Genomic DNA, 26,388 nt, shown 5'->3' with positions numbered 1-26,388 from the left:
TTATTTACCAAGGTCCGACAGTCTGCCTCTATCGTCTAGTGAACAGTTTATTATATATGGTATATCAGGTTGTTGCATATTATTCTTCTTTGTATTGGTAATGTATAGCTGCGCCATTATTTAATTGAACGTGGTGCCATTTACCTTTTTCGAGATGAATTTTCAAATTCCTCTTTGATGACTATTTCTTATGGTCACCTTTCAGGCAAAGTATTTTGAAGTGAAGCAAAATTTTTCTGGAGCTTTGGAGATCATGAACCGAATAATTGTAGGATTTCCAACATTCCTGCCTGCAATGGTTGAGAAGATGAAACTACAATTGGCATTGCAAGACTGGGAGGAGGCATTGGGAACGGCGCAAAGGTAATGAATGTTCTCAAAGTCATTCTTCATGATTTTTCCAAGGAAATCACAGCTCGTAAGCAGGTTTTATGGTCCAAACAAAGCGTGACTTGTTATGACGTGTGTTAGCTGTTGCGACATAACCATGAGGAAGAAGCTTGTCTCTACATTTGGAGACATAGTTTTAATTGTAGTTTGGGCATGCAGGATAGCTTGGAGCTCAAAGACTAGTGCGCATACTCAAGGAACATCTTGGTGACATCAAGTTTCAAATTGATGAGGATGTGAAAGTATATCTTCTTAAATGGCAGCGTACCTGTGCTAAATACTTCTGTTTCTGGCATTAAGAAACTACCACACCGATGGAACAATTGTGTTTGTTTAGTGGAGAAATACATTGAAAAATAGTGTTTGATTGACTTTATTTTCGGATGCAGGGTGATGCGAAGGCTAACTTTGAATCACCTTCACCAATCACTCGTGGAAAATATGAATGAGGAAAATAACAGTAAAGGTCCTTGTAATATCTTCAGCGATGAAACGGCTCAATATTTCTGCATTCATAGATGATGAAATGATTAAAACACTATTTGCAGAATGAGCATGCACAGAATGGAGTTTTAAAACAGAACAAGGTTCAGACATACATGGCATCAGACATACATGGCGGCGGCCATCTTGGATTTTGACGTGGGTTGCACCCACACACCAAATTTGAATGCGGTCCTTCGCTTACGCACGCACGCCCGCACGCACACACGCACGCACGGACGGACGGACAAATGTGGTGCCAAAGTATTATTTTCGAACTTGAATTATTGAACGACCAATTCTTTATCTTTGTCGGCTTGGAATGGTGGATGTGCACGCATACTCCACACTCCATCATGCCAGACAACATTTTGGAACCTTCAAAGTTGCTGGCGGAACATCCAACAAGCATAAATGGCAGAACTTGGAAATTAAATATATAATTACATGTACACGTGAGTCAATAAACCTCTCCCATTATATAAGTGCATAGGTCCCTAGGGAACTAAATCTTAAATCTGCGATGTAAGAAATATACATATTAATGTAACAAACTTCATCAAAATACTATATGTTAAGACTGAGGGTGGCAGACTTCTTCTTCTTCTTCTTCGTGATAACGTCTTGGCACCCAAAACAGTTTCTTGTTGAGAATGAACCCTTCTTATGTCTTTGCTATGTTTCATTGTACCCATTGTGAAGGTAGCAAGGCCAAGCACTTTCACGATGTCACAAACGTAACAACAACACTAAATTGAAGAGCACAATATTAATGTTATTGCAAAACAATATTAATACTAATAATATCCCATCTCCCCAAGAGGTGTTTCCTCCTTGAACACACACGTGTTAACGTCTATAAATTGCTTACCGAGCCGTTTTGGTGGAAGCACCCCGACCAGAAGTGAAAATATTTTCAATAGGCTGAAACAAAATGGCAGCTTAAGAACCCAGCGATGTGACAGTGAGCTGACCAAGATGGCGGACCTCCATTTTGGTAGGGCATTTTTTTATATTTTTTGTTATGAGCATTAAAGTGAATGATAATTGTATTTTTAAGGGAATTATTCCAATTGCATTTTTTTTCAGAATCTTGGAGAAAGACAGCAACTGTCTGGAGGCTTTGAAAATGTGGATTTTGTTCATGCTTTGTCATGAAGGAAATTTTGAAGAGGTGTGTGAACTTGATTTGTACTCATTTTCGTATTTTAATCCAGTGCTTTCAATTGGGCTGTGCAGGACAGGAGATCATTTCTGTTATATCCATTCCGATACACAATGCCTTATATCCTGTATCACTCCATCAATTATCTGTGTCAGTAATGGCCCAGCACAGTTAGCTTTGTGGTGTGAAAAGGGCACATGTTCCATTTTTGAAGAAGTACATGTCAGTTTCTCAAATATACACGACCGGTCAAAAGTTTTAGAACACCTCAATATTTCCAGTTTTTATTGAAATTTACGCAGTTTTAATGTCCAGTGAATAACCTGAAATGGTACAAAGGTAAGCAGTAAACTGCTTGAGGTTAAAAAAAAGCTTAGGTTAGCAAAAACGGGAAAATAATGTAAATTGCACAGTTATATTGTAAAAAAAAAGGCCTTCTTCAGGGAACATTTAATGGGTTAACAACTTACAGCTGTTCTGCAGCAATGTAAGTAAATTAAGCCTTGAAAGTTGATGCACACAATTCCTACAGGTGTCCCAACCTCTGCTGATTACTTGATTACAAACCCCCTGTCTGTATAAAAGCAGTATTGGAACAGACTGTTATTACACCCTCTGAAGCATTATTTGGATAATATTGCACTGCAGAAAGTAGTATATTGGAAACTGGAGGAAACTCTGACAGGAAGAGGCCTGGCAGACCTAAAGCCACAACAGAATCAGAAGACAAGTTTCTGAGTCAACAGCTTGCGTGATAGTCGGCTCACAGGACAACAGCTTCAAGCACAGCTTAACACTGGTCGAAGTAAGCAAGTCTCAGTTTCAACTGAGAAGAGAAGACTTCGAGCTGCAGGTTTGACAGGTCGAGTGGCAGTAAGAAAGCCATTGCTAAGATTGCAAAATAAGAAAAAGAGGCTTGCCTGGGCCATGAAGCACCGCCAGTGGACTACTGAAGACTGGAAGAAGGTCTTATGGACCGATGAATCAAAATTTGAAATCCTTGGTTCATCACGCATGGTTTTTGTACGTCGTCGAGTCGGCGAAAGGATGGTTCCTCAGTGTGTGACACCAACTGTCAAACATGGAGGAGGAAGCGTGATGGTCTGGGGCTCTTTTGCTGGATCCAGAGTCGGCGACTTGCACAGAGTGACTGGCACCCTGAACCAATGTGCTACCACAGCATTTTGCAGCACCATGCAATACCCTCTGGTATATGCCAAGTTGGTCAGGGGTTCATCCTACAGCAAGATAATGACCCTAAACGCACCTCCAGGCTATGTCAAAACTACCTTCGAGGGAAAGAACAAGACGGTAGGCTTCAAATCATGGAATGGCCAGCACAGTCTCCAGACTTAAACCCCATCGAGCTGGTTTGGGATTAACTGGACAGAAGGGTGAAAGCAAAGCAACCTACAAGTGCACACATTTGTGGGAACTTCTGCAAGTGTTGGGAAGAACTTCCTGAACAATATTTGATTTCCAGTGAAGAAAGAATGCCACGAGTGTGTTCGGCGGTTATATCTGCAAAAGGTGGCTAATTTGCTTCGTCAAAATTTTAAATTAAATTTTGTTGAACAAAATGATGATTTCATTTTTACCTCCAATTGTTTATTTGTTCTATGCTTAATTTCAGAGTACATTGAGACATTAAACTGCGTAAATTTCAATAAAAACTGGAAAATTGAGGTGTTCAATAACTTTTGATTGGTAGTGTAGTGTTTTGTTTTTTTAATCCTCGATCTCTTCATCATTTTGACATTTAAAATGTTTGTATACGTACGTACTTCACACTTCCTGAACCAAGGTCAGACGTATTGGCAGCACATCTTATCTTCCATAATGTCCCAGATTGTGATGTAGGTATGTGTCCCACTGTCCCAGGCTTTTTTTTTTACCTGCACAATACAATACAATGGAGCATTATTTAATTTGGTGGATAATTTTATTTTAACATATAGAAAGACAATAGCATGTATTAAAGGTTTTATACACCTGGTGTTGGCCTCATGGTGAGGGCAGCGGGCTTGGGATCCTAAGGTCCTGAGTTTAAAAACCCGTTCAGCTGTTGAATTAACACCAGGTGGGGTTGACTCAGCCTGTCATCCTTCTGAGGTCGGCAAATGAGTAGCAGGGTACTGGGTCCTCTCTCTCAAGGAGGTTGGTGGCAGGATTTGCACTCTGGCCACGGTAAAAACACCTCATTCCGTAGCACACACGGTGGTGGTGTTGGGATGGTGATGAGGAGTCGTCCAAGGACGCAGCGACGTGCTGATCCAGCGTACGCTCCCATATATATGTATATATGTAAAGGTTTGATGAATTACTCTGTGTTCTTAACCAAAAACATTTTTTATACATTGTTACAAAAATGATTTTCTCTCGTTCAAATGCATTGTGCCAATCAGGGTTTTCTTTCCATGTTTCTCCTGCTTTCTGTGTCCCCACTCCATTTTATCATTTGTTGGGGGACACGATAGAGGTTTAAGGGGGTTTCATTTATTATTTATTATTTTGCAGAGTATAGCTATAGTACATGTTAACATACATTGCGCCCCTGCAGGATTGCTAAAAAGTGAACCGAATCACTGTTGAGTAGGATGTCATAGTATAGTTATTCATATACTCGTAGCTGGGGTAATGTAGTATAGTTATTTCATTATTAAATGTTCAGCATAAGGCATACGCTATTTGTGTACAAGGATCCCAACATGTCGAGGTATGTTTAGACGTAGTTAATTGTGATCCCTCCATTCTGTAATGTGTGGATGACCCCATTACTCATTGTTAAATCATTAAATACTTTCCTCTGTAATCTGTCCTTTAAATGTTTTTTTAAAAGCGCACACCAGGCCTCGAGGCATGAGGCACCAGGTGGAATAATCAGGTGTCATCAAACTGCAGTTAATCACCACAGGGGTTCACGTGGCAAACTCGTTATGCACGTGGCTTTTTGCCAAAGCCATAGACCCATAGACGCCAGAATGAGCCCGCCGACGAGCCGAGAGAGAGGTGATTTAAAAGGTCGGCCATAATTGGCTAAAATAGGCTTCCGGGAATAGGAAGTGGAGCTTTGTTTTCTCCTGGGTGCTGCTAACTGCACCCAACCTGTGGAGAGGTCTGCTGTGTCTCACATTGCCAAGCAAGCTGGATCCCTTTTTCTTTACTTGGCCGACCGCATGGAACGATCAATTAGCCCTCCACTGGGACTGGAACCAAACTGTTACCGGACTCTTTGCCAGGCTCTACTTCCGGGTTAGCCTACCATCTCTTTCTGTGTTGTGAATTCCCCAGTGTTTGTCTTAGTAATTGTCTTGTGAACTGTTAAGGTAACAGTTGAGCCGATCACGATATTTTGGACACCGGGAATTATTATTGTATTGAATTGTGAAATACTGTCTGTAATTGCGTGATCTATCTCGACCCATATTCCCTGCCCTTATTAAATAAACACCTTTTGCATGACCTCTGTGTTTGGCTCAGTACGCAGTTCAACATTGGAGTATTTTAATCTAGGTGTGGTTAAAAAGCATGACCGATGAAAATTGGTACCATCAACCCAACACAATGCAGCGACAAAAAGGGTTGGCGGCAGGAAGGGCATCCGGCCGTAAAACATTGCTTCAAAAAGGGGACCAAAAGACAACAACAACCACGGTTCCCGAAAAAGGCCAACCCCCGCTTTGCGGGGAAAAATGGCCTCTAAAGGTGGTTATAACCCAACAGTGGGTTTTCAGACGGTGATACCATTCCTTGGGCTTCACTCAGCCCACCATATTCTGATAAACGGGGAACCTATCACTGTGCCAGATCTTCCGGCGAGCTTCCTGTGCGTCGAAAACCAAAGTGAAGATCTATTCGGCTTTCCCGGCAGAGGGCATATGGTCTCTTTTGACGGTCCATCGCTAAATTGGTGATCATGCCTGTGGAGAATTTAATCTTAAGTTCACTTGGTGGCCCACCGTAACATTGGTTCATCAGGATTGGGATCAGGACACTGGTCGGAATCCGGCGACTGCAGCAATATATGAAACTTGTCCATTTAAAATGGCTATCACTGTGGTTTTTGAGCCATGTGATCACCCTCCAGCATAACCAAATGATAGGCCGATCAAATTAATTATTAAATCACACCGCACCACAAACTTACCTTGCGTGCACAGAACGACTCTCCTACGGCATCCTGGGTGTTTAGCTCCGGTGGTCTTGGGTTACCCATTAGGAAGACGCTATGTTAGGTTTGACACAAAGCCACTGGAGACCAAAATGTGCAATCTTTTTGATTATGTAATATTTGTATTTTACAAGTTTGACTCATTGTATGTATCATGTGTTTCCTGAAGGCAGCCAAAAGAATACACAATCTCAAGAATGTTTTGGAACAATTGGAGCCAAGCAATGCCAAGTTGTGCTGCTACTTGGCAGTGTGTTTCAGCCGAGTTGTAAGTCATCCTATTGTCTTCTTCTTTACCCAGCGAACAATAATTCTGCAATTATTACTTTCATCAAGCTCAACATTGTTACTTTTTTGACTTTGATGTAGGGATCATTGATTCACCGTAAGCTTAGCAATGTATTTTTTCTTGATATAAAGTCACAAATATTCAATTCATTTTCACGATATAAGTTATAGCACACCCAAAGTTTACAGGTGGCAACATCACACAGTGTACCAGTTTCATATATCAGTTCACTCAGAAGGGGACATGCTGCTTCTTCTCTCCCAACAATAGATGAAGGCCAGCAACCTCAGACATGCCAGGCTGTCTCTCTGGATATATCTTGAGCATTTGATACATACAGTTTGGCATCCAGCCTTGTTCTCCAGACTCACTCCCTATGGCATCCAAGGCCACCTCTTATCATGCGTTACTGACTTTCCCCGCTAGCCTGATGTTGGCTTAGCGGTTAGGGTGCCGGCTTGGGATCCTAGGATTCTGGGTTCGAATCCCGATCGATCGCTGAATGTGAACACCCGGTCCCTCAACAATAAATGCCTCATCCTGAACGAATACATCCTGGATAACAAACTGGACTTTCTCTGTCTCACCGAAACCTGGCAACAACCTCTGGACTAGTACACACTCAACCTCACCACACCCAATGGATATTCCTACGTTCCGGGTTCGGTTGCGAGAGGATGCTGGCGTTGCATATTCGCCGCTTCTCCGACTGGATGGATGTACAGGGTCTGCTTCTACTTTTCTGACCTGACATCTCACACCTGTCCTGCCTTTTCACACCCGCACGTGCCGCGTGTTCTCCGGCTGGATAACGGAATCTGCTTTTGATGGTACGGAATACGGAATCGAAAGGCCCGCTCCCGTTGTTTGTGGCCGTGGCCTTGTTTGCCGGTGGCCTTGTGGTCTTGGTGGCCTTGTGGCCTTGTTTGCCACTGTGGTCTTGATTAGCGGCTGCAGTCGTTTGCCGCTGCGTTTGCCGCTGCGTTTGCCGCTGCGTTTGCCGCTTTGCCTCCTCGACCTTGGCCTCGTACTCGTCCCTTCGCTCCTGCCTGGCATGGCTCTGAAGTACTCCGCCGCAAGGCTTCTTCTGCTCAATACCCGCTCCACCCCATCATGCATCTCTGCCATCAAATCAAATGGACTCCTCCGACGACCCAGGTACATTCACCGTGGCTCCGGTCGCAAGTTTGTTTATTTGCAATCAGGTCACTCCATCCCCGTCCTCTGGTCGGCTCAGCGCACTCTCACTCTTCGTCCCAGCGCACCTGGTCACAGCAACCCACACGATCGCACCTCTTGCCTACGAACCCTGGCTAAATCACCTGAATTCATCCCTGCTGTTCAAAACAACATCAAGCTCACCCTGTTCAACACCCGGTCCCTCAACAATAAATGCCTCATCCTGAACGAATACATCCTGGATAACAAACTGGACTTTCTCTGTCTCACCGAAACCTGGCAACAACCTCTGGACTACTACACACTCAACCTCACCACACCCAATGGATATTCCTACGTCAATAAACCACGCTCGGAGGGCCGAGGTGGTGGAATTGCCGTTATCCACCGTCAAGACATCAAGACCAACCTCATCTCCATCTCATCTGCTCCATCATTTGAACACCTGGCTTTAAAACTCTCTGGTCACACGCAGTCAGTCATGGCTGTCGTCTACCGCCCTCCCAAACCACACCCATCATTCCTGTCTGACTTCTCCTACTTTCTGACCCAGCTATGTTCCCTCTCCCCCTCAATCCTCCTCCTTGGTGATTTCAATATCCACATGGACTCCACTGACTCCACAATAACCACTGACTTCACTGATTTACTCACCTGCTTTAACCTCACTCAACATGTCGACTTTCCTACCCATATCCGTGGTCACATTTTGGACCTTGTCTGCTCCACTGGATTAAATTTGCACCATCTCTATGGCTCCGACCTCACCCTCTCTGACCACTTAGCCATCACTCTGACCATCAACATCCCCGCCCCAACACCAAGGCATTATCGCACAATCAACTTCCGTAAGCTAAACGCTCTTTCACCTACCTCATTCTCATCCACCCTCTCTGAAAAAATGTCCACTTCTCCCTTCATTGACCTCCACACCCCTTCCGACCTCACTGACTACTACAACCACACTCTCTCCTCCTGCCTTGACCAGCTTGCGCCTGTAAAAACCAAAACAGTTTCTTTCACCCATTCTGCTCCCTGGTTTACCCCTGAACTCCACCTGATGAAAACTCGTGCTCGCCAACTTGAAAGACTCCGCAATAAAACGGGTCTCACAGTTCACTCCCAAGCCTACAAGGACCACATACAACACTACAAAGATGCCCTCTCCCGTGCCCGCTCTGCCTACTACTCTCAAATTATCCACTCTGGCTCCGGAAACCCAAAAGCACTCTTCTCGACAATAAACAAACTCCTCCGCCCCCTGAACACCACCACCCAGTCATTCACAGTAGACAACTGCATCTCCTTCCTCTCTTTCTTCCAACGCAAAATTGACAACATCTACAACAGCTTGACCACCGCCGCACCCGCTCCCCCTCCAACCACCTGCCCCCCCTTGTCCTGCCATCCCCTGTCTCGGTTCTCCCCAATCTCTCCTACTGACCTCTCTGAACTCCTCATAGGAATGAAAACTGCCACCTGCACTCTTGACCCCATCCCCTCCAGCTTTGTCAAAGCCTCCCTCCCTGCTCTCTCTCCACTTATCATTGCAACAATAAACTCCTCCCTGTCTACAGGCATCGTCCCACCTTCCCTCAAAATTGCTGCTGTTACCCCCATTCTAAAAAAACCTGGTCTAAACCCTGACACCCTAAACAACTTCAGACCCATCTCCAACCTACCCTTTCTGTCAAAAGTTTTGGAACGCGCTGTAGCCACTCAACTCAAACATCATCTCTCTGCCAATAACTTGTATGAAACATTCCAATCCGGATTCCGCTCCAACCACAGTACTGAAACTGCTCTCCTCAAAATCACCAACGACCTTCTCCTCTCCTCTGACGCTGGCAACCTCAACATTCTCGTCCTCCTCGACCTCAGCGCTGCCTTTGACACCATCGATCACACTATCCTCCTCACCCGACTTGAATCCACCTTTAACGTCACCGGCACTGCCCTCTCTTGGATTAAATCATACCTCTCTGACAGATGCCAGTTCATCTCCATCAATAACTGCAAATCCCCCACTGCTCCCCTCCCCCAAGGTGTCCCCCAAGGTTCAGTTCTTGGCCCCCTCCTCTTCATCCTTTACCTGTCCCCGCTCGGTCACTTAATCCGCCGTCATGGTCTCCAATTCCACTGCTTCGCCGATGACATCCAGCTTTTCATCTCCACCAAGTCCGTCTCCACCGACACCCACTCTATCCTGACAAACTGCATCACTGAAATAAAATCCTGGCTTCAAATCAACTTCCTCAAGCTTAACTGTGATAAATCTGAAATAATCATCATTGGCCCAAAAACGCTCACAAAATCCACCCATAACTTTGCCCTCAACATCGACGGTATCCCAGTATCCACCTCCCCTCACATCCGGAATCTTGGCGTCATCTTTGACCAAACCCTTTCCTTCGACAAATACACTAAACAGATCACAAAGTCAGCCTTCTTTCACCTGAAAAACATTGCCCGTCTCCGCTCATCCCTCTCCTCCACGGCTGCAGAAACCCTCATCCACGCCTTCATCACCTCCCGTCTGGACTACTGCAATAGCCTCCTCTATGGTTCACCCTCAAAAATCACCAATAAACTCCAATACATTCAGAACTCCGCTGCCCGTCTACTCACTCATTCCCGGACCCGTGACCACATCACCCCCGTCCTTTACAAGCTTCACTGGCTCCCCATCCCCCAGAGAATCCAGTACAAAATCCTCCTCTTGACATACAAAGCCCTCCATAACCTGGCCCCATCCTACCTGGCTGACCTCCTCTCCAGACACACTCCCACCCGCAACCTCCGCTCTGCTGGTACCAACCTCCTGACCCCCTCCATCCGGACCAAATTCAGATCCTGGGGGGACAGGGCCTTCTCCATCGCTGCTCCCACCCTCTGGAACTCACTACCTCACACCATCAGAGACTCCTCCTCACTCACCACATTCAAAACATCACTAAAGACCCACCTGTTCAACGCTGCATTCAACATTCAACCCACAGCATTTAACCCCTGACTATCTCTTCTCCTTCTCCCTCCTTTTGCTTTAAATATTTCCCTATTGATTCTTGTCTTGTCTTTTTGATTCTTGTCTTATATATATGCCGTATATCGCTGCTGTTTGTTTTCTTGATTCTTGTCTTTTTGCAATTGTTGTTTTCATGTATTGTTATGCATTATGTTTTCCACTCTGTCAAAGCGCCTTTGGGCTTCTGGAAAAGCGCTATACAAAATAAATGAATTATTATTATTATTATTAATTAACGCCAGGGGGGTTGACTCAGCCTGTCATCCTTCCGAGGTCGGCAAATTGAGTACGAGCTTGCTGGGATGAATGATCCCAGTGTGTACCCCGGTTTAGAATAGGTACACCGTATCCCTGCGCATCGTAAGAGGCGACTAAGGGTTGGTGCCAGGAAGGGCATCCGGCCATAAAAACATTGCCTCAAACAGGGAACCATGATTGTCATGGGGCCCGCAAGGCTAATCCCCGCTCCAGCGGGGAAAATGGCCGTAAAACGATCATTCATTCATTTGTTTCACTGACTTTCCCCGCTCTTGTAGTCAATGTGTAGCTCTTAAAGCATGTTGTTGACTTAATTGTTATGGTGGCTGGCTTAAGATCTTAGGGTCTTGAGTTTGAGCCCCTGTGTCGTGCTGTTAAAATATCACCAGGTGGGTTGACTCACCAGCCTAAAATATCACCAGCCTGTCATCCTTCTGAGGTTGGAAAAATGAGTACCAGCTTACTGGTAACAGGGGCACTGCATCAGCGGCACAGCCACACTTCGAGAAATGATGCAAGCGGCAGCCACAGGCTGCATACACAACAGCAACACGCTCTTAATGGGATCATCTCATCTCTTTTCCCCTGTCGAGGCTGTGAGGCCTGGAGGCGGTGTCTTGGGATTGTCTTAAGAATTCCTTTTATATATTTTGTGATGCCTCCACCCTCTGCCGCAGTGTCCCTCATCCCTTAGATAGGCAGGCAGCAGCCTTTTCCCTCTCTGCAGACCTTGGTAGAATCACAGGCTGGTCCAACACTTGCAATATGTCTCTCAATCCTGACAAATCTCACACATTCACTCTTTCTCAAAAGGACCATACCGCAAACCCTACCATCTACCTTCTTAACAACCCTCTCAAAGAGGTTCTGTTGATCAAACTTTTGGGCCTCACTCTTAGCCATAATCTTTCTTGGCAAACCACATATCTAAGTTGGCCTCGAAAGCCAGCCTCTAAAGACTGGGCGTCCGTCATCATGCAAAGTCTTTTTTTGGCACATCTGAACTTTCATCCATGTACAAGGCCTTCAACCAAAGCTTGACATAGTACTGCTTTCCCCTTTTGCCTGGTCCCTCTGCCTCACACCTTGCACCGTTTGATGCCACGGAAACCAAGGCCTTAAAACCATTGGCGTCTCCCATGATGGAGCTTCGTGTGTGTCTCCATCCTCTTTGACTTTTTTTGTTATATTTCGGCTTTTTCCCCAGTTTTTCCTTCCATCTCTATGATTGAAAGTTGGTATGTATCTAGTGATCAGCTTTCACCCCCTGCGTCCGCCTCACCATCCCCTTACTCTCATTCTTTCCCATGTTCTTTCTTCTTCCAGGTCTCCTATTTTGTCCTTCTACTATGCTTTTTGTGTGCCCATGCTCCTACCTTTTCCCCTGTTATTTTCCTTGTGTTTTGTTCTGGTCTGTTCTGTGTTCTCGCTCCTCCATGACCCTTGACTGTGTGTGTGTGTGTGTGTGTGTGTGTGTGTGTGTGTGTGTGTGTATATATATATATATATATATATATATATATATATATATATATATATATATATATATATATTAAACATACTGAAAGTGCTGAAGTTGGGCAGCAGTTGGATGCAACAAGCATTGGAATGAGGAGATAGGAAAGTAGAAAACTTTCACGTTTAAAGGTTGGGTTAGATCATGCTAATGGGAGTAGAAAAGGTTGCAGGCCGGGATGGGGCTGCGCCGACCGACATGAGATGGGGATGCACCACCAATTTGAAGCTCCGGAGGAAGGAGTTGAATTGAATATCCTCGGGAAGACGGTTCCATAATCATGAGAAATGGGGAACAAATGCTTTACTCCATTGTTTCTTCCTTTTTTTGCACTGTTACATCTGACGTTTCCCTGATGGACAAAATCCTCAACTGAAAATGGCCATGATTGTTCAGCAGGAGACAATTTCTGTATGGAATGGCAAGTTAACTTGTGCCACCTGGATCCCACTAAGCATGTGTTGCACTTGATGTAGATTACATTACAACAGTACAGTCACATGATCTGGATCACTTTTGAGAAGCTCTGACAGGAATGGAACAAACTGCACCAGGATTTCTTCCAGCAGCTCATCCACAGTATTTCAAGACACTATTGGGCTTCCATGTCAGAAGTAGACACACCACATATATTGAGCACCACAAAGACAGAGTAAAATCCATGGTTTTCTGTCTATGCACCTCCCTGGAGTTATATGTCCAAATATGGGCAAAGGTACCTATTTCTGTTATTGCTTGAAATGTAAAAGATAAATATGGTGTCACATTTGTGCCTTTTGACTTTTATTGACGAGGATAATGATCATAAAATTATGTTGTGTCAAACAAATGATCTCTTTTCAAAATTAATGTTTCTCTGCAGTGGGTTCTTTGATATTTTTATTTGTGTGTTTTAATGTTATATCATAAGCTACAAAAATAGTTTCTAAAGTACCAGATCAACCAAGCCTATGTTTTTATACTTCAATCATACTAAAATACCCAATTTGGTTTTGGGGGTTCCCCACCAAGAGGGTTTCCCCACCAATGGGGAAACCATTTGGGTTGCAAAAATAAATGGGTTGCATGTTGAGGTGTATGTCCATGTTCAGGTAGTTTTATTGTGGCATTTTTCCAAGGACACTTCAAATAAGAAAAGCATAATATTAATGTTATTACAAAACAAAATTAATACTAATATAATATCTCCCCCTCCCCAAAGGTTGCTTCCTCCTTGAAAAAACGCCCTGTTAACATGTATAAATTATTGAAGCACTGGCCTCTACCAGATGTAAAAAATATTATAAACAACAAATACGTATGATTACCATTTTAAACAGTCGCTACTGCTGTTTATCACTAAACTGAAATAAATTTGGAGGAATCTGGATATCAGTCTGCTTATCACGTCGACAAACGCACCCGCACCTGATTGAAGATCTACTGTCGTCTATATACCCCACAAGGGTTAATAATATGACGCTTCCTGCCGCTTCCATGGAATACTTCCAAGAAGTTTTCCGTGGCGTTTTTCCAAAGCTGCTTCTCATTACAAAAGTAATAACAACTCTTATGATAATAGCATAATATTAATGATATTATGAAACAATATCCTTCTCCCCAAGGGCTTTTGTGACTTGCGATATTGCCCACCTCCTCCCCCCACCCTCTCATCCCCGACAGTATCACAGAAGTAAATTTTATTATCGGGAATTAAGAATGGTGAGGCACAGTCTGATCTTTTCAATGACCTGATATAACATAAGTAATAATAATAATAATTGGCAATAATAATAAGGATAATAATATGACGCCCCTGCTACTCCCGTAGCGGGTGTACTAGTATTTTAAATTGTATAATTCCTTTTTTTACTATTTTGTTAGCGTACCTAAAGGAGGGCGACCCTTGTTGCAATTGTGGTTTTCTTACAAGCTAATTTGTTTTTCTGATTCATCATTTGTTTTTTCCAGTGTGGACGGAACCTACAGATACTAGAGCAGACATTTGCTTTGACAGAGAAAGCTTTCCGTATCGACTGCAACAATGCCGAAATTGCGACTGAACTTGGCAATCAGTTGCTGTTGCAAGATAAAATACAAGGCGCGAGAGAATGGTACCAAAAAGCTTTTAAGATGGATGGGACAAGTCTACCTGCTTCAATAGGTGATGACTTGCATGTCCTTTGTGTTTTCATGCCATACTTACGGTGGACAGCCAAGATCAATGATCGCAACTGTGCTCTGCTGGCCATTAAATACCCTGGTCTGTGGAACATTGCAGGCATCCTCAAATGTCAGCTGTTGGAGGGGAATTTGCTTGAAGCAGAGCAGCAACTCGAGATCCTGCATGCAATTCAGGAGAGCATTGGGAAATCAGCGGTGAGTGTTGATGTCGTTACGAATCTTGTTTGTGGGGTTTCTTTTATATCTGTCAGAACTTCATTGTTTAACCCGACATTTTTTGGTTTTCTTCATGTTATTCTGTTTTCTTTACGAAGATTAGTTGACTTGGCAGATTTTTTATTTTTTTTATTTTTTTTGGGTACACAGAATCTAGGCTCGTGTAAGAGCTAACACATTGAACATGAAAACATGCACAGACACATAAAACATACAATGAAGGGAGCGGGAGACAAGAAGGGGAGGGAGAGGGGAGCACACAAGCACTACAACTGAAGAGAACAGGCACATCGCTAGATCTGTGGAAGGGGGAGGGCTAGGGAGGAGGGAGGGGCACACGGTATAAAGCAAATTTGCACTACTAGGAATTTCAGGAAAGAATTTGGGGGATTGAAAGAGGCATATTTGAGGTGTTTTGGATGAGGAAGAATACTTAGGTTACAAATTTCGTTTTAGAATCAGAGTGTCATTTGATGCATCTGTTGCTGTGATAAACTGTGAGCTCTTTGTTAAGCAGTTTTGTTATTCTTTAGCATGTTTTCAGCAAACAGTAAGGGAGTGTTTTTCATTGCAAGATGGAGGCTCGTGGAAACGCAAGGTATGAACTAACAGTGGGGCAGTAGGGCAACAGTTGGACACCGAGCAAAGGAATGAATGGACAAAAAAAGATGGGAGAGAAAGAGATAGTAGGGGATTCTAGTAAGAGTAAGAGCAACTCACAAGTAAGAGGGTTCGGCTCAGCATGGTCAATGCGGGTGAAAACAAATGATTGTGGGTAAGGATGAGAGATAACATGAGATGGCATTGCACCACTTACTCCTTTCACTAACATCCATGCAACTGGAGTCATACCCTCAATCTGGAGAGAGGCTAAAGTTATTGCCATCCTTAAGCTAGGGAAACCTGCTGCTGACCCATCTAGCTATCGGCCCATCATCTCTGCTATGTATGACATACAAGTTGTTTGAGTGTGTCCTTCTGGCCAGGCTCTCTCCACTAGTAGAGCCTGACCTTCCGAAGGAATAAGCTGGCTTCAGACATGGTAAGAGCTCTATTGATCAAGTACTTGCACTTACCACCCACATTGAGGCTGGCTACACACGTGTGCTCAAGACTGGTGTTGCACTAATTTACCTTTCCTCAGCATATGATACTGTGTGGCAACATGGTCTTCTGCTGAAAGCTGGCAGACTTTTCCAGTGCCAAGCCACGATGCATGTCCTTTTTTCTATGCTAAGCAAACGAAGATATAGGTTTTCACTTGAGGCAAAACATGCTCCATTAGGACTCTGAATGATGGTCTTCCGCGAGGGTCTGTCCTGGCTCCAATCCTCTTCAACATATATGTGAGCGACATGCCTTGTACCACCTCCAAAACGTTTGCTTATCTAGATGATCTTGCCCTTGCTACCCAAGCAATCAATCTCAAAGATCCCTGCAGTACCTGTCCCAGGACTTAAAGGTAATGGAGCAATACGCAATCTATTAGCGCCTCCACCCAAACCCAACTAAGACTACAGTTGCCGCTTTCCATCTCAGCCACAAACTGGCTAACAGCAAACTCCAGGTTTCCTTCTATAAGTGACACTCATTGACTAACAACAGACAGTGCAACTTAGACTTACAGCTTAGCTAACACCAGACAGTACTTGGCTGTCCAACTTAGATTTAGATCTGTGAGCAAGATTTGTCACATGCAAGATTCGACCACCTACTTGACATGATGGAGAGAAGAGTGGAGATAGAACAGCCTCAGATGGTTCCACAGATGGGAGAAGCTAACAATATAAGAGATGAGGATTGTGCAGTACAAGTTGAGTTGAGGATTATCCCATCTCGTCTTCAGTTGTCATACCCTTCCTCCCATCAATGGTACACGAAATCTTGTGGTGAAGCAGTTGCCCTGAAACGAATTGCCTTTGCCTCATGGAAGGCAAATCCAACTGAAGGCAATCTCAGTTCCATCCACAAAGCTCGGAACAAGTGTGTGTCTACTCTCAGGAGAGCCAGGAAACAATATCTCTCTACTCTCAGAACTGAACTCTCAAACCTGTCTCCCTCCTCCAAATCCTGGTGGCATCTAGTCAAATCTGTTTCTCATGTTTGTTCCCGCTCCATTCCTTCCCTTACCTCAAATGGCTACATATCTGGCACCGCACGTGACAAAGCCGAATGCCTCAACTCTGTGTTTGCCTCAAAATCTTGTGTCCCAAACCCATCGCTCTCTGAACCCACCTTATACCCAGTCATACCCAAGGTGGACAAGTTTTTGTCAACCCTCGACTCTGATTCTGCAAATGGACCAGACGGCATCATCCCACGGGTTCTAAAATCCTGCTCTACCACTCTATCTCACCCTCTCTCTGTTCTCTTCACCCTCTCTTTTGATCAAGGACATCTACCATCTGCTTGGAAAAGAGCCATCATTACCGCTTTACATAAAAAGGTGCAAAAACAGATCCTTGCAACGATAGACCAATCAGTCTGCTACCAATCATCAGCAAGGTCATGGAATCGATCATCGCTTCTGGCATTAAATCCTTCCTCTCTCCAATGGCTTGATGTCTGATCATCAATTTGGATTCAGACCAGGTTATTCTACTCTGGACATGCTGCTTGGTCTCGACAATGGGTGGAGGTCAACGCCAGACAGGAAATCAGAGCCGTCTCCCTTGATATATATATCGTGCCGGCGATATGGTCTGGCACCCCGCTCTGCTCTTATGTTAGCCAGGGAAATCTCCACTCATGGCTCACGGACTTACTCTCCTGCTGTAGTCAACGTGTGGCTCTAAATGGAATTCTCTTATCTCCTCTTCCTGTTCAGGCTGGAGTTCCTCAAGGCAGTAATCTGGGCCATGTGCTTTTTTTGGTCTTCATTAAAGATCTCTCTGACTCTCTGGAAAATCCTCTCCATATTTTTGTTGATGACTCTACCCTCTGCCTCTCCATATCTCAAACTTCAGATCAGCAGGCAGCAGCCTCTTCACTCTCTGCAGACCTGCGTAAAATCACAAACTGGTCAAATATGTCCAGCATGTTTTTTAATCCTGACAGATTTCACATTCTCACTATGTCTCTCTGAAAAGACCATCTGGAAAACACTCCCATCTACTTTCTCAACAAACCTCTCGAAGAAGTTCTGTCACTCAAGCTTTTGGGTCTCACTATCTGCCATGATCTTTCCCGGGAAAACTAATTTCCAAGCTGGCTGGTTGCCGACTGGGCATCCTCCGTCGTGCGAAGTCTTTCCTCGGAACACCTGAGCTTCTCACCACATACAAAGCTTTCATCCACAGCTTGAGGAAGTACGGCTCTCCCCTCTGGGATGGTACGCCTGACCTGCTTCAAGCTCGGCTTCACACTGTAGCAACCAAAGCTTTCAGAATCATTGGAATCTCCCACGATGAAGCTGATTCTGAGGGCCTTTCACTTGCTCACTGCAGGCAGGTTGGTGGTCTTTCTGTCTTCTACCGACTTCTCTCTGGCCTTACACCACCTGCTCTGACCACAAATATGCCTGCAGGACACACAAGATCTGTCAGCAACCCTCTTCTGGTGAAACTTCCAAAATCAAGACTCTCTGCTCACCTTCACTCTTTCATTACCTCTGCCACCGAAGGTGGATGGAGGTTATGTTTTCACCCCTGTCTGTCTGTTTGTTTGTTTGTTTGTTTGTCTGTGAACAAGATATCTCAAAAAGTTGTGGATGAATTCGGACGAAATTTGGCAGAGAGGTTGCGTATGTGACAAGGACGAAATGATTAGATTTTGGTGAAGATCAGAATTCTGATCCGGCCAGTAGAATTTTTAAGTGATTCTTCACCATTGGGAGATGGGGCCAAAAACGATAAATAGCATGATATATCAAAAAGTTGTGGAATGTTTGGACGAAACTTGGTGGAACAGTTGTGTCTGTTACAAGGAAAAATCGATTCGATTTTGGTGACAATCTGAATATGGATTCGAATACGAGAGTTGTTTAATTTCTAAGTCATTCTTCACCATTGAGTGATGGGGCTAAAACCGATATCTTGCAGTATATCTCAAAAAGTTGTTAACGGATTTGGACGAAACCTGGTGGACTGGTTGTGTGTGTGACAAGGACGAATCGATTCGATTTTGGTGAAGATCTGAATATGGATTCGGAAAACAGATTTATTTAATATCTAAATGATTCTTCACCATTGAGAGATCTGGCGAAAAGCTATAAATAACATGACATTTTAAAAGGTTGTGGACGAGTTATGACTAAACCTGGTGGACGAGTTGGTTAGGTGACAAGAACAAGCCGATTAGATTTTGGTTCAGGTCCGAATCCAGGTCCGGCCTATCAATAGGATACAAAACAATCTGTTCAGACTGGCAGAGGTATGCGCTCAACCGAGTGCGGTTCTAGTACTGAAGGAGCTGTGCTCCAACGCGAGTCGAAAGAATTGACGACCAAAGACGGAAATTCGTCCGAGTTGCTTTAATGTACGTATCAAACTCGGGTACTCTGAAAAGCCCGTTTATCGGGCAGCAATATATATACACATTTATGCCGGAGCGTTTGCCCGGGAAAAGCGAGACCGGGCATGCCCGGGTGTCAAGGGCGAGTCCTGGAAAGGCGAGTCTGGACCTGCCCGGGCGTGCTGGACGAGGCCTGGCAAGTCGAGAGCGGGCATGCCCGGGCGTCCTGGACAGCCCTGGAAAGGCGAGAGCGGGCATGCCCGGGCGTTCTGGGCGAGCCCTGGAAAGGCGAGAACGGGCATGCCCGGGCGTTCTGGGCGAGCCCTGGAAAGGCGAGAGCGGGCATGCCCGGGCGTTCTGGGCGAGCCCTGGAAAGGCGAGAGCGGGCATGCCCGGGCGCTCTGGGCGAGCCCTGGAAAGGCGAGAGCGGGCATGCCCGGGAAAGACGAGACCGGGCGTGCCCGGGAGGTTCGGGCGAGCCCGGGAACAGCGAGTTCGGGCATGCCCGGGAGAGGCGCGTCTGGCCTGTCCGGACGAGCCCGGCATGGCGATTGCGCCCTGGCCGCGTCCTGGCAGGTGCAAGGCGATTGTGTACACCCAGCGGTAACCGCTACAGTACCTCTTTTTTCCTCCTCTGGAACAAACTCCCACACCCTCTTCAATCCCACTCCTCCCTCTATGTCTTTACAACAGCTGTTCACCACCATCTCTTATCTTCCCCCATCCAAAACCTTGATCCTTTTTACCCGCATTAATCCACTCCAAATCTTCCTCCTTCAAATTCCGTTTTCTTTCCTGAAAGTCCTTGTAGTGTCCATCTTGTTTATTTCGTACCCTGTCCTAGCCCTCTCCCATCCATAGATCTCCCGATGTCCCTGTTCTCTACTGTTGTTGTGCTTCCCTCTCCCTCACCCTCTTGCCTCCCACTCCCTTTATTATATGTTATATGTGTTAACCCTTACACGAGCCTTGACCTAGTATACAAAAAAAGGTACAAGTGTTGCTTTTGGAAGTTTTCTTTATTTTTGGGAAGTTTGAAGGGATTTCAAAATAGCAGAGAATATTTAAAATGGCAGATTATTGAGCTGGTTGTTTGAAATTTAGGAACAGTAACACATATAGTTGAAATGGAATTTTTAACACATTTTGTTGAACACACGTCATTTCTTTTCGAGATCAGATACAAGATGGCCGACTGGTTGCCATTTTGTTACATAAGCGTGTCCTCAACCATTTTTTGAGCATGCATGGTCCAATTTTGTTCGAACTTGACACAAAGACAATACATGAGAGTACCGGTATACTTATACAGAAGATTTTGTTTTGTAATCCAAACAAATATGGCCAACTGATGGCCTTTAACTCCGTAAAGCAAAATTACCTAAACCACGGGGGATATGACATGTTATTGTGGTGGGCACAAGGGGTAATAATTCCACGCACCAGTGGGTGGCGCGAGCGCCCAGGCGGGGACCGATGGCACATGCCCCGCCCTTCGACCGATCGGCCACGCCCCGGGACTAGGCGTGGCCTCGGCACATATATGCGGGCTCTAAGCTTGAGCCCGCTCAGTGCTGCAGTTTGAGCTTTCGAAATAAAGACTCTTTTATTTTAACAAACGCGTTGTGGCCTACCTCTTTGGCAAGCAAGTTGTGTGTGCGCAGCACCACACTTCACTGGTGACCCCGATTGGTTCAGCCGTTGCTGACCACCGAACGCGCCATGGCGACCAACCTCGTCGCAGTAAAACTCCCAGAGTTTTGGGAAGCACAGGCCGACGTGTGGTTCGTGCAGGCCGAAGCGCAATTTCAGCTTCGAGGCATAACGGCGGACGAGACCCGTTACTACCACGTGGTCGCCGCCCTCGGGCCCGGCACTGCCGCCCGAGTCGTGTCCATTCTGTGGCACCCGCCGGTCGACCACAAGTACAAGGCGCTCAAACGTCTCATCGCCACGTTCGGCCTCACGGAGATCGAACGGGCCGACTGCCTCCTGGACCTTCCCAAACTGGGCGACACACGACCATCCGTGCGGATGGATTTTATGCTGTCGCTGCTGGGTGACCAAGCCCCGGATTTCTTATTCAGGGCGCTTTTCCTATGCCAGCTACCTCTACAGGTACGCCTCGCGCTGGCCGGTTCCAACATAAGGGAACCCCGCGCCCTGGCCATAGAGGCCGACAAGTTTTTCGCGGCTTGCGACACGCGGTCGAGTTACGGTGCTGCCGTCGTGGATCCCGGGGCAGAGGCTACAGCGTCCCTCGTGGCCGCTGCCGCGCCCCGCCCACCACCACCGCCGCCGAGAACACCGCGGCCGCCGCCGCAAGCCTGGTGCTATTTCCACGCCAGGTTCGGCCACAAGGCTAGGACGTGTCGCCCGCCATGCTCGTTTGACAATTCGGGAAACGACCGGGCCGGCGCTCATTAGCGGCCCAGGGCGTCGGCCATTCCGGCAGCCTCCTGTTTATTACGGACACCTTGTCCGGGCACCGTTTCCTCTGCGATACAGGAGTGCAGGTAAGCATCATCCCCGCCTCCACGTCCGACAAGCGAACCGTGGGCCGGGGCCCCGCGTTGCTTACCGCCAACGGTACACCCATCCACACATTCGGGAAGCGCTGCCTCTCCCTGCGGTTCGGAGGGCAGCGCTTTCAATGGTCGTTCGTGACCGCCAGCGTGCCAATGGCATTGCTTGGTGCGGACTTCCTATGTGCGAATGGGTTGTTGGTTGACGTGAAGCACAGACGGCTCGTCCAGGCCGAAACCTTTAGCTCGCTCGCTTGCTCGCTGAGCGGCTCACCGAGCGGCTTGCCAAGCGGCTTGCTGGAAGGTTCCGTCCCGGCGAGTTTAGTTTGCACGCTTCCGGCAGCGGACGACTTTACCCGCCTCCTCGCCAGTTTCCCGGCCCTCACGCGGCCCACCTTCTCAGCGGTGGCCGTTAAACACGGGGTGGAGCACCACATCCCCACGGTCGGGCCGCCGGTCTATGCCCGGGCACGCCGACTCGAGCCCACGAAGATCGCCGTGGCAAAAGCGGGTTTCGCCACGCTGGAGCGGCTGGGGATCGTACGGCGCTCCAACAGCGCTTGGGCTTCTCCGCTGCACATTGTGCCAAAGCCCGGTGGGGGATGGCGGCCGTGCGGGGACGACCGCCGGCTCAATGATGCCACCACCCCCGACCGCTACCCGGTCCCACACATTCAGGACTTTTCCGCCCGGTTGGCCAACACGACCATGTTTTCTAAGGTGGACCTCATCCGGGGCTACCATCAGGTCCCCGTCCAACCGGACGACGTCCCGAAGACGGCCGTCATCACCCCTTTCGGCCTCTTCGAATTCCTAAGGATGCCCTTTGGGTTGAAGAATGCGGCCCAGGCGTTCCAGCGGCTTATGGATAGCGTCTTGCACGACTTACCTTTCCTGTTTGTCTACCTGGACGACATCCTAGTCGCGAGCGCGTCCCGGGAGGAGCACCTGCTCCACCTTCGCACGCTTTTCGAACGCCTGGGCCAGCATGGCCTCATCATCAACCCCGCCAAGTGCCATTTCGGTGTCGCCACCATCGACTTCTTGGGGCACCGCATCACCGAGCACGGGGCCATCCCTTTACCGGCCAAGATGGAGGCGGTCAGGGATTTCCCACGGCCCCGCACGATCAAGGGGCTCCAGGAGTTCCTGGGCATGGTAAACCTTTACCACCGCTTCGTGCCCCACGTCGCCCGGCTCCTCCGCCCATTGCACGAGGCCCTTCGGGGCAAGCCGGGCAAAGGTGACATCGCATGGTCGGAGCCGATGGCCGCGGCGTTCGCTGGCGCAAAGCTGGATCTGGCCGACGCCACCATGCTGGCGCACCCGGCGCCCGATGCACCGATCGCCCTCATCGCCTACGCGGTGGGGGCGGTGCACGAGCAATGGGTGCGTGGTGCTTGGCAACCGCTGGCGTTTTTTAGCCGGCAGCTTTGCCCGCACGAACGCCGGTACAGCACCTTCGACCGCGAGTTGCTCGGGCTCCACCTGGCGGTCCGAAACTTCCGCCACCTGCTGGAGGGCCGCCCGTTCACGGCCTTCGTTGACCACAAGCCCCTTGTGTTCGCGATGGCCAAGGTCGTCGAGCCATGGTCGGCTCGACAGCAGCGCCACCTCTCTGCCGTGTCCGAGTACACGACGGACATCCGTCACGTGGCGGGTAAGGACAACCCAGTGGCGGATTGCCTTTCCCGGTCCGTCGTGCACGCGGTCCACCTCGGGATCGACTATGCCCGGATGGCGGAGGCCGAGACCACCGACCCCGGCGTCCAGGCCTTGCGGACCGCCGTCACGGGCCTCCGCGTCACCGAGGTGCCGTTAGACGCCGTGGGCACGGCCCTCCTATGCGACGTCTCCCTCGGCCGGCCTCGCCCCATCGTGCCCGCTGGCTGGCGGCGCCCAGTGTTCGACGCCATCCACGGCCTGTCCCACCCTGGCACAAAGGCATCCCAGAAACTCGTCGGGGCGAAGTTCGTCTGGCATGGCCTCAGGAAGGACGTCCGCGACTGGGCCAGGACGTACCTCGCGTGCCAGCGCGCAAAGGTCCACCGCCACACCCAGGCACCATTGGCCCCGTTTACGGTGCCCGAGCGGCGGTTCGACCACGTGCACGTCGACTTGGTGGGACCTCTGCCCCCCTCGCGAGGGTTCACCCACCTCCTCACCATGGTCGACCACACCACACGGTGGCCGGAGGCGGTCCCATTGGCGGCGACATCTGCAGCTGAGGTGGCGCAAGCCTTTATTGCCACGTGGGTTGCCCGGTTCGGTGCCCCCTCGGACATCTCGTCCGACCGCGGCCCCCAGTTCACCTCGGAGCTCTAGGCCGCGGTGGCGCAAGGGCTCGGGGTGAAACGACACCGCACCACGGCCTACCACCCCCAGGCCAATGGCCTGTGCGAGCGCTTTCATCGCTCCATGAAGGCCGCGCTCCGGGCCAGCCTCTGCGACGGCGGCTGGGTCGACAGACTCCCCTGGGTCCTGCTGGGCTTCAGGATGGCGCCCAAGGACGACCTGTGCGCGTCCTCGGCGGAGCTGGTCTTCGGGCAACCACTGCGGGTACCGGGTGAATTTATCCCCGACTCCACGGCTCCTTGGTCCGTGGCGCAACAGCGCTCCGCCATTCAGGAGACCGCCCGGAGGTTCGCCCCGGTGCCAACGGCACACCACGGTTGCCCGCCTTCCCACGTCGCCCCGGAGCTCCGCACGGCAAAGTGCGTGTTCATCCGGCACGACACCCACCGGGCACCGCTACGGCCCCCGTACGACGGGCCCTTCCGCGTGCTGGAGACCGGGGACAAATTATTCACGGTCGACATCGGCGGTGCACCGGATCGCATTTCCGTGGGCCGCCTCAAGCCGGCCCACCTCGATCCGGACCACCCCCCGCCAGCAGCTCTGCCTCCGTGTCGGGGCCGCCCCCCGGGGGTCGGACTCCCAGCACCCCCGCCAGCAGCTCTGCCTCCGCGTCGAGGCCGCCCCCCGGCGGTCGGACCCCCGGCACCCCTCAGCCCCACCGGCCCGCTACCCCCCAGCCCTGCACCCATCGCCAGGGGGCGTTTCGGCCGGGTCATCCGGCTTCCCCGCAAACTCACCCTTCAGGTGCGCGGGAATTCTGGGGGGGTGCGTGAGGCGGGCACAAGGGGTAATAATTCCACGCACCAGTGGGTGGCGCGAGCGCCCAGGCAGGGACCGATGGCACATGCCCCGCCCTTCGACCGATCGGCCACGCCTGGGGACTAGGCGTGGCCTCGGCACATATATGCGGGCTCTAAGCTCGAGCCCGCTCAGTGCTGCAGTTCGAGCTTTCGAAATAAAGACTCTTTTGTTTTAACAAACGCGTTGTGGCCTACCTCTTTGGCAAGCAAGTTGTGTGTGCGCAGCACCACACTTCATTATGTCTTCTCCTTCTTGTCTCGTACAGGAGTTGAAGTACTTGCAAGCACTTTTGGCAACAAAGCGACGAGGGCAAGAAAATATGGCTGCTCTATTGGATGATGCCATTGACATACATTTGTCTTCCTTGCATAGAATTCCACTAGGTTTCCAATATTTTGAAATGCTGAATGCGGACTTTTTATTAGAAATGGCAAAAATATACATAACGCTTTTACCAGCACAGGTAAGCTTTCCCTTTACAATCATATTGACCTTTTTCATTTTTCCAAGGTGTGTAAAAATTGCAACAAGTCTGATATATTTTTCTCCTGCAGCCAGGTGTTTGGAAACACGCATCACCATTCTCTACCAAATGCCTTTCAATTCTCGACCTAGTCATCAACTCTGTTCCCATTTTGAAGGAAGGACTGCTCTTGATGGCAAAAGTAAAGTATATTGCAGGTATGAAATCTTTCCAATGACAACAGTATAAAACCAAGAAAGAGCAATCAGAGACTGCAGACCCTCACCAGGATGTGTTTATCTGGTATATTTTGTGTGTTGTATATTAGCTGCTGTGTTTGTGCGGTTTATTGATGACATAGATTGATGTCGATTCCAACAAGGCTGCTGAACCACATGACTGATGATGTCATCAATTTAATCCTCCCATACAATTTTTGTGTAGATCACGCACACAAAGTTTCAAACCGATCGGATCAAGTCTAATTATTCTATTGTCTAATTATGACGTCCTAATGAAGGCACGGATGACGTCATCATGAATATGTATACCTTTTTCCCCATTGGGTCGTACTTTATATTGAGCGATGTTGAAATTTTTTCGAATTTGCGGACAGACAGACAAACAAATGAAAAATCACTCATAGTGATACTTGGCAAAATATAATCCCGATGCACACTTTTTTCCACAAGCGTGCCATTTCCACTCACACCACTCACAGGGGACCCTTCACCAACGCCCGGATGCTTTCTCGATCCCAAGCGCGCGAAAATTCTTTTGTCGCCAAACATCCTTCAACAAAATCTCCCCGCACAATACACAGCACGACTCACCTGGGGGATTCTTCTCCTTCGCTCCAACACCACCTGCAAACTTTCATTGGTGTTATTAAGCACAGCATCGTGATGTGAGCAGGGACTTTGCACATTTTCCA

General features: G+C 48.1%; 1 protein-coding gene across 2 annotated transcripts in view; it reads left to right on the top strand.

The window, feature by feature from the left end:
- Nucleotides 1–25,851, top strand: part of LOC137431763 (tetratricopeptide repeat protein 21B) — a 39,077-nt gene extending 13,226 nt beyond the window's left edge. The window contains exons 6-12 of one of the 2 annotated variants that reach the window (XM_078769126.1): nt 206–363; nt 1,963–2,047; nt 6,379–6,477; nt 14,427–14,619; nt 14,737–14,834; nt 25,257–25,454; nt 25,546–25,851. In XM_078769126.1, the coding sequence (XP_078625252.1) occupies nt 206–363; nt 1,963–2,047; nt 6,379–6,477; nt 14,427–14,619; nt 14,737–14,834; nt 25,257–25,454; nt 25,546–25,692 (978 nt within the window). In that variant the 3' untranslated portion in view covers nt 25,693–25,851. Of the gene's footprint in view, nt 1–205; nt 364–1,962; nt 2,048–6,378; nt 6,478–14,426; nt 14,620–14,736; nt 14,835–25,256 lie in introns of both variants that reach the window. The other variant, XM_078769125.1, reaches the window with a different exon arrangement.
- The last annotated feature ends 537 nt before the right edge of the window (nt 25,852–26,388 follow it).

The sequence above is a fragment of the Myxine glutinosa genome, unplaced genomic scaffold (genome assembly GCF_964187855.1).
Source record: "Myxine glutinosa unplaced genomic scaffold, kmMyxGlut1.1 SCAFFOLD_1307, whole genome shotgun sequence".
NCBI lineage: Eukaryota > Metazoa > Chordata > Myxini > Myxiniformes > Myxinidae > Myxine > Myxine glutinosa.
The sequence above is the reverse complement of the archived record's forward strand: the minus strand, read 5'-3'. Positions and strand labels throughout refer to the sequence as shown.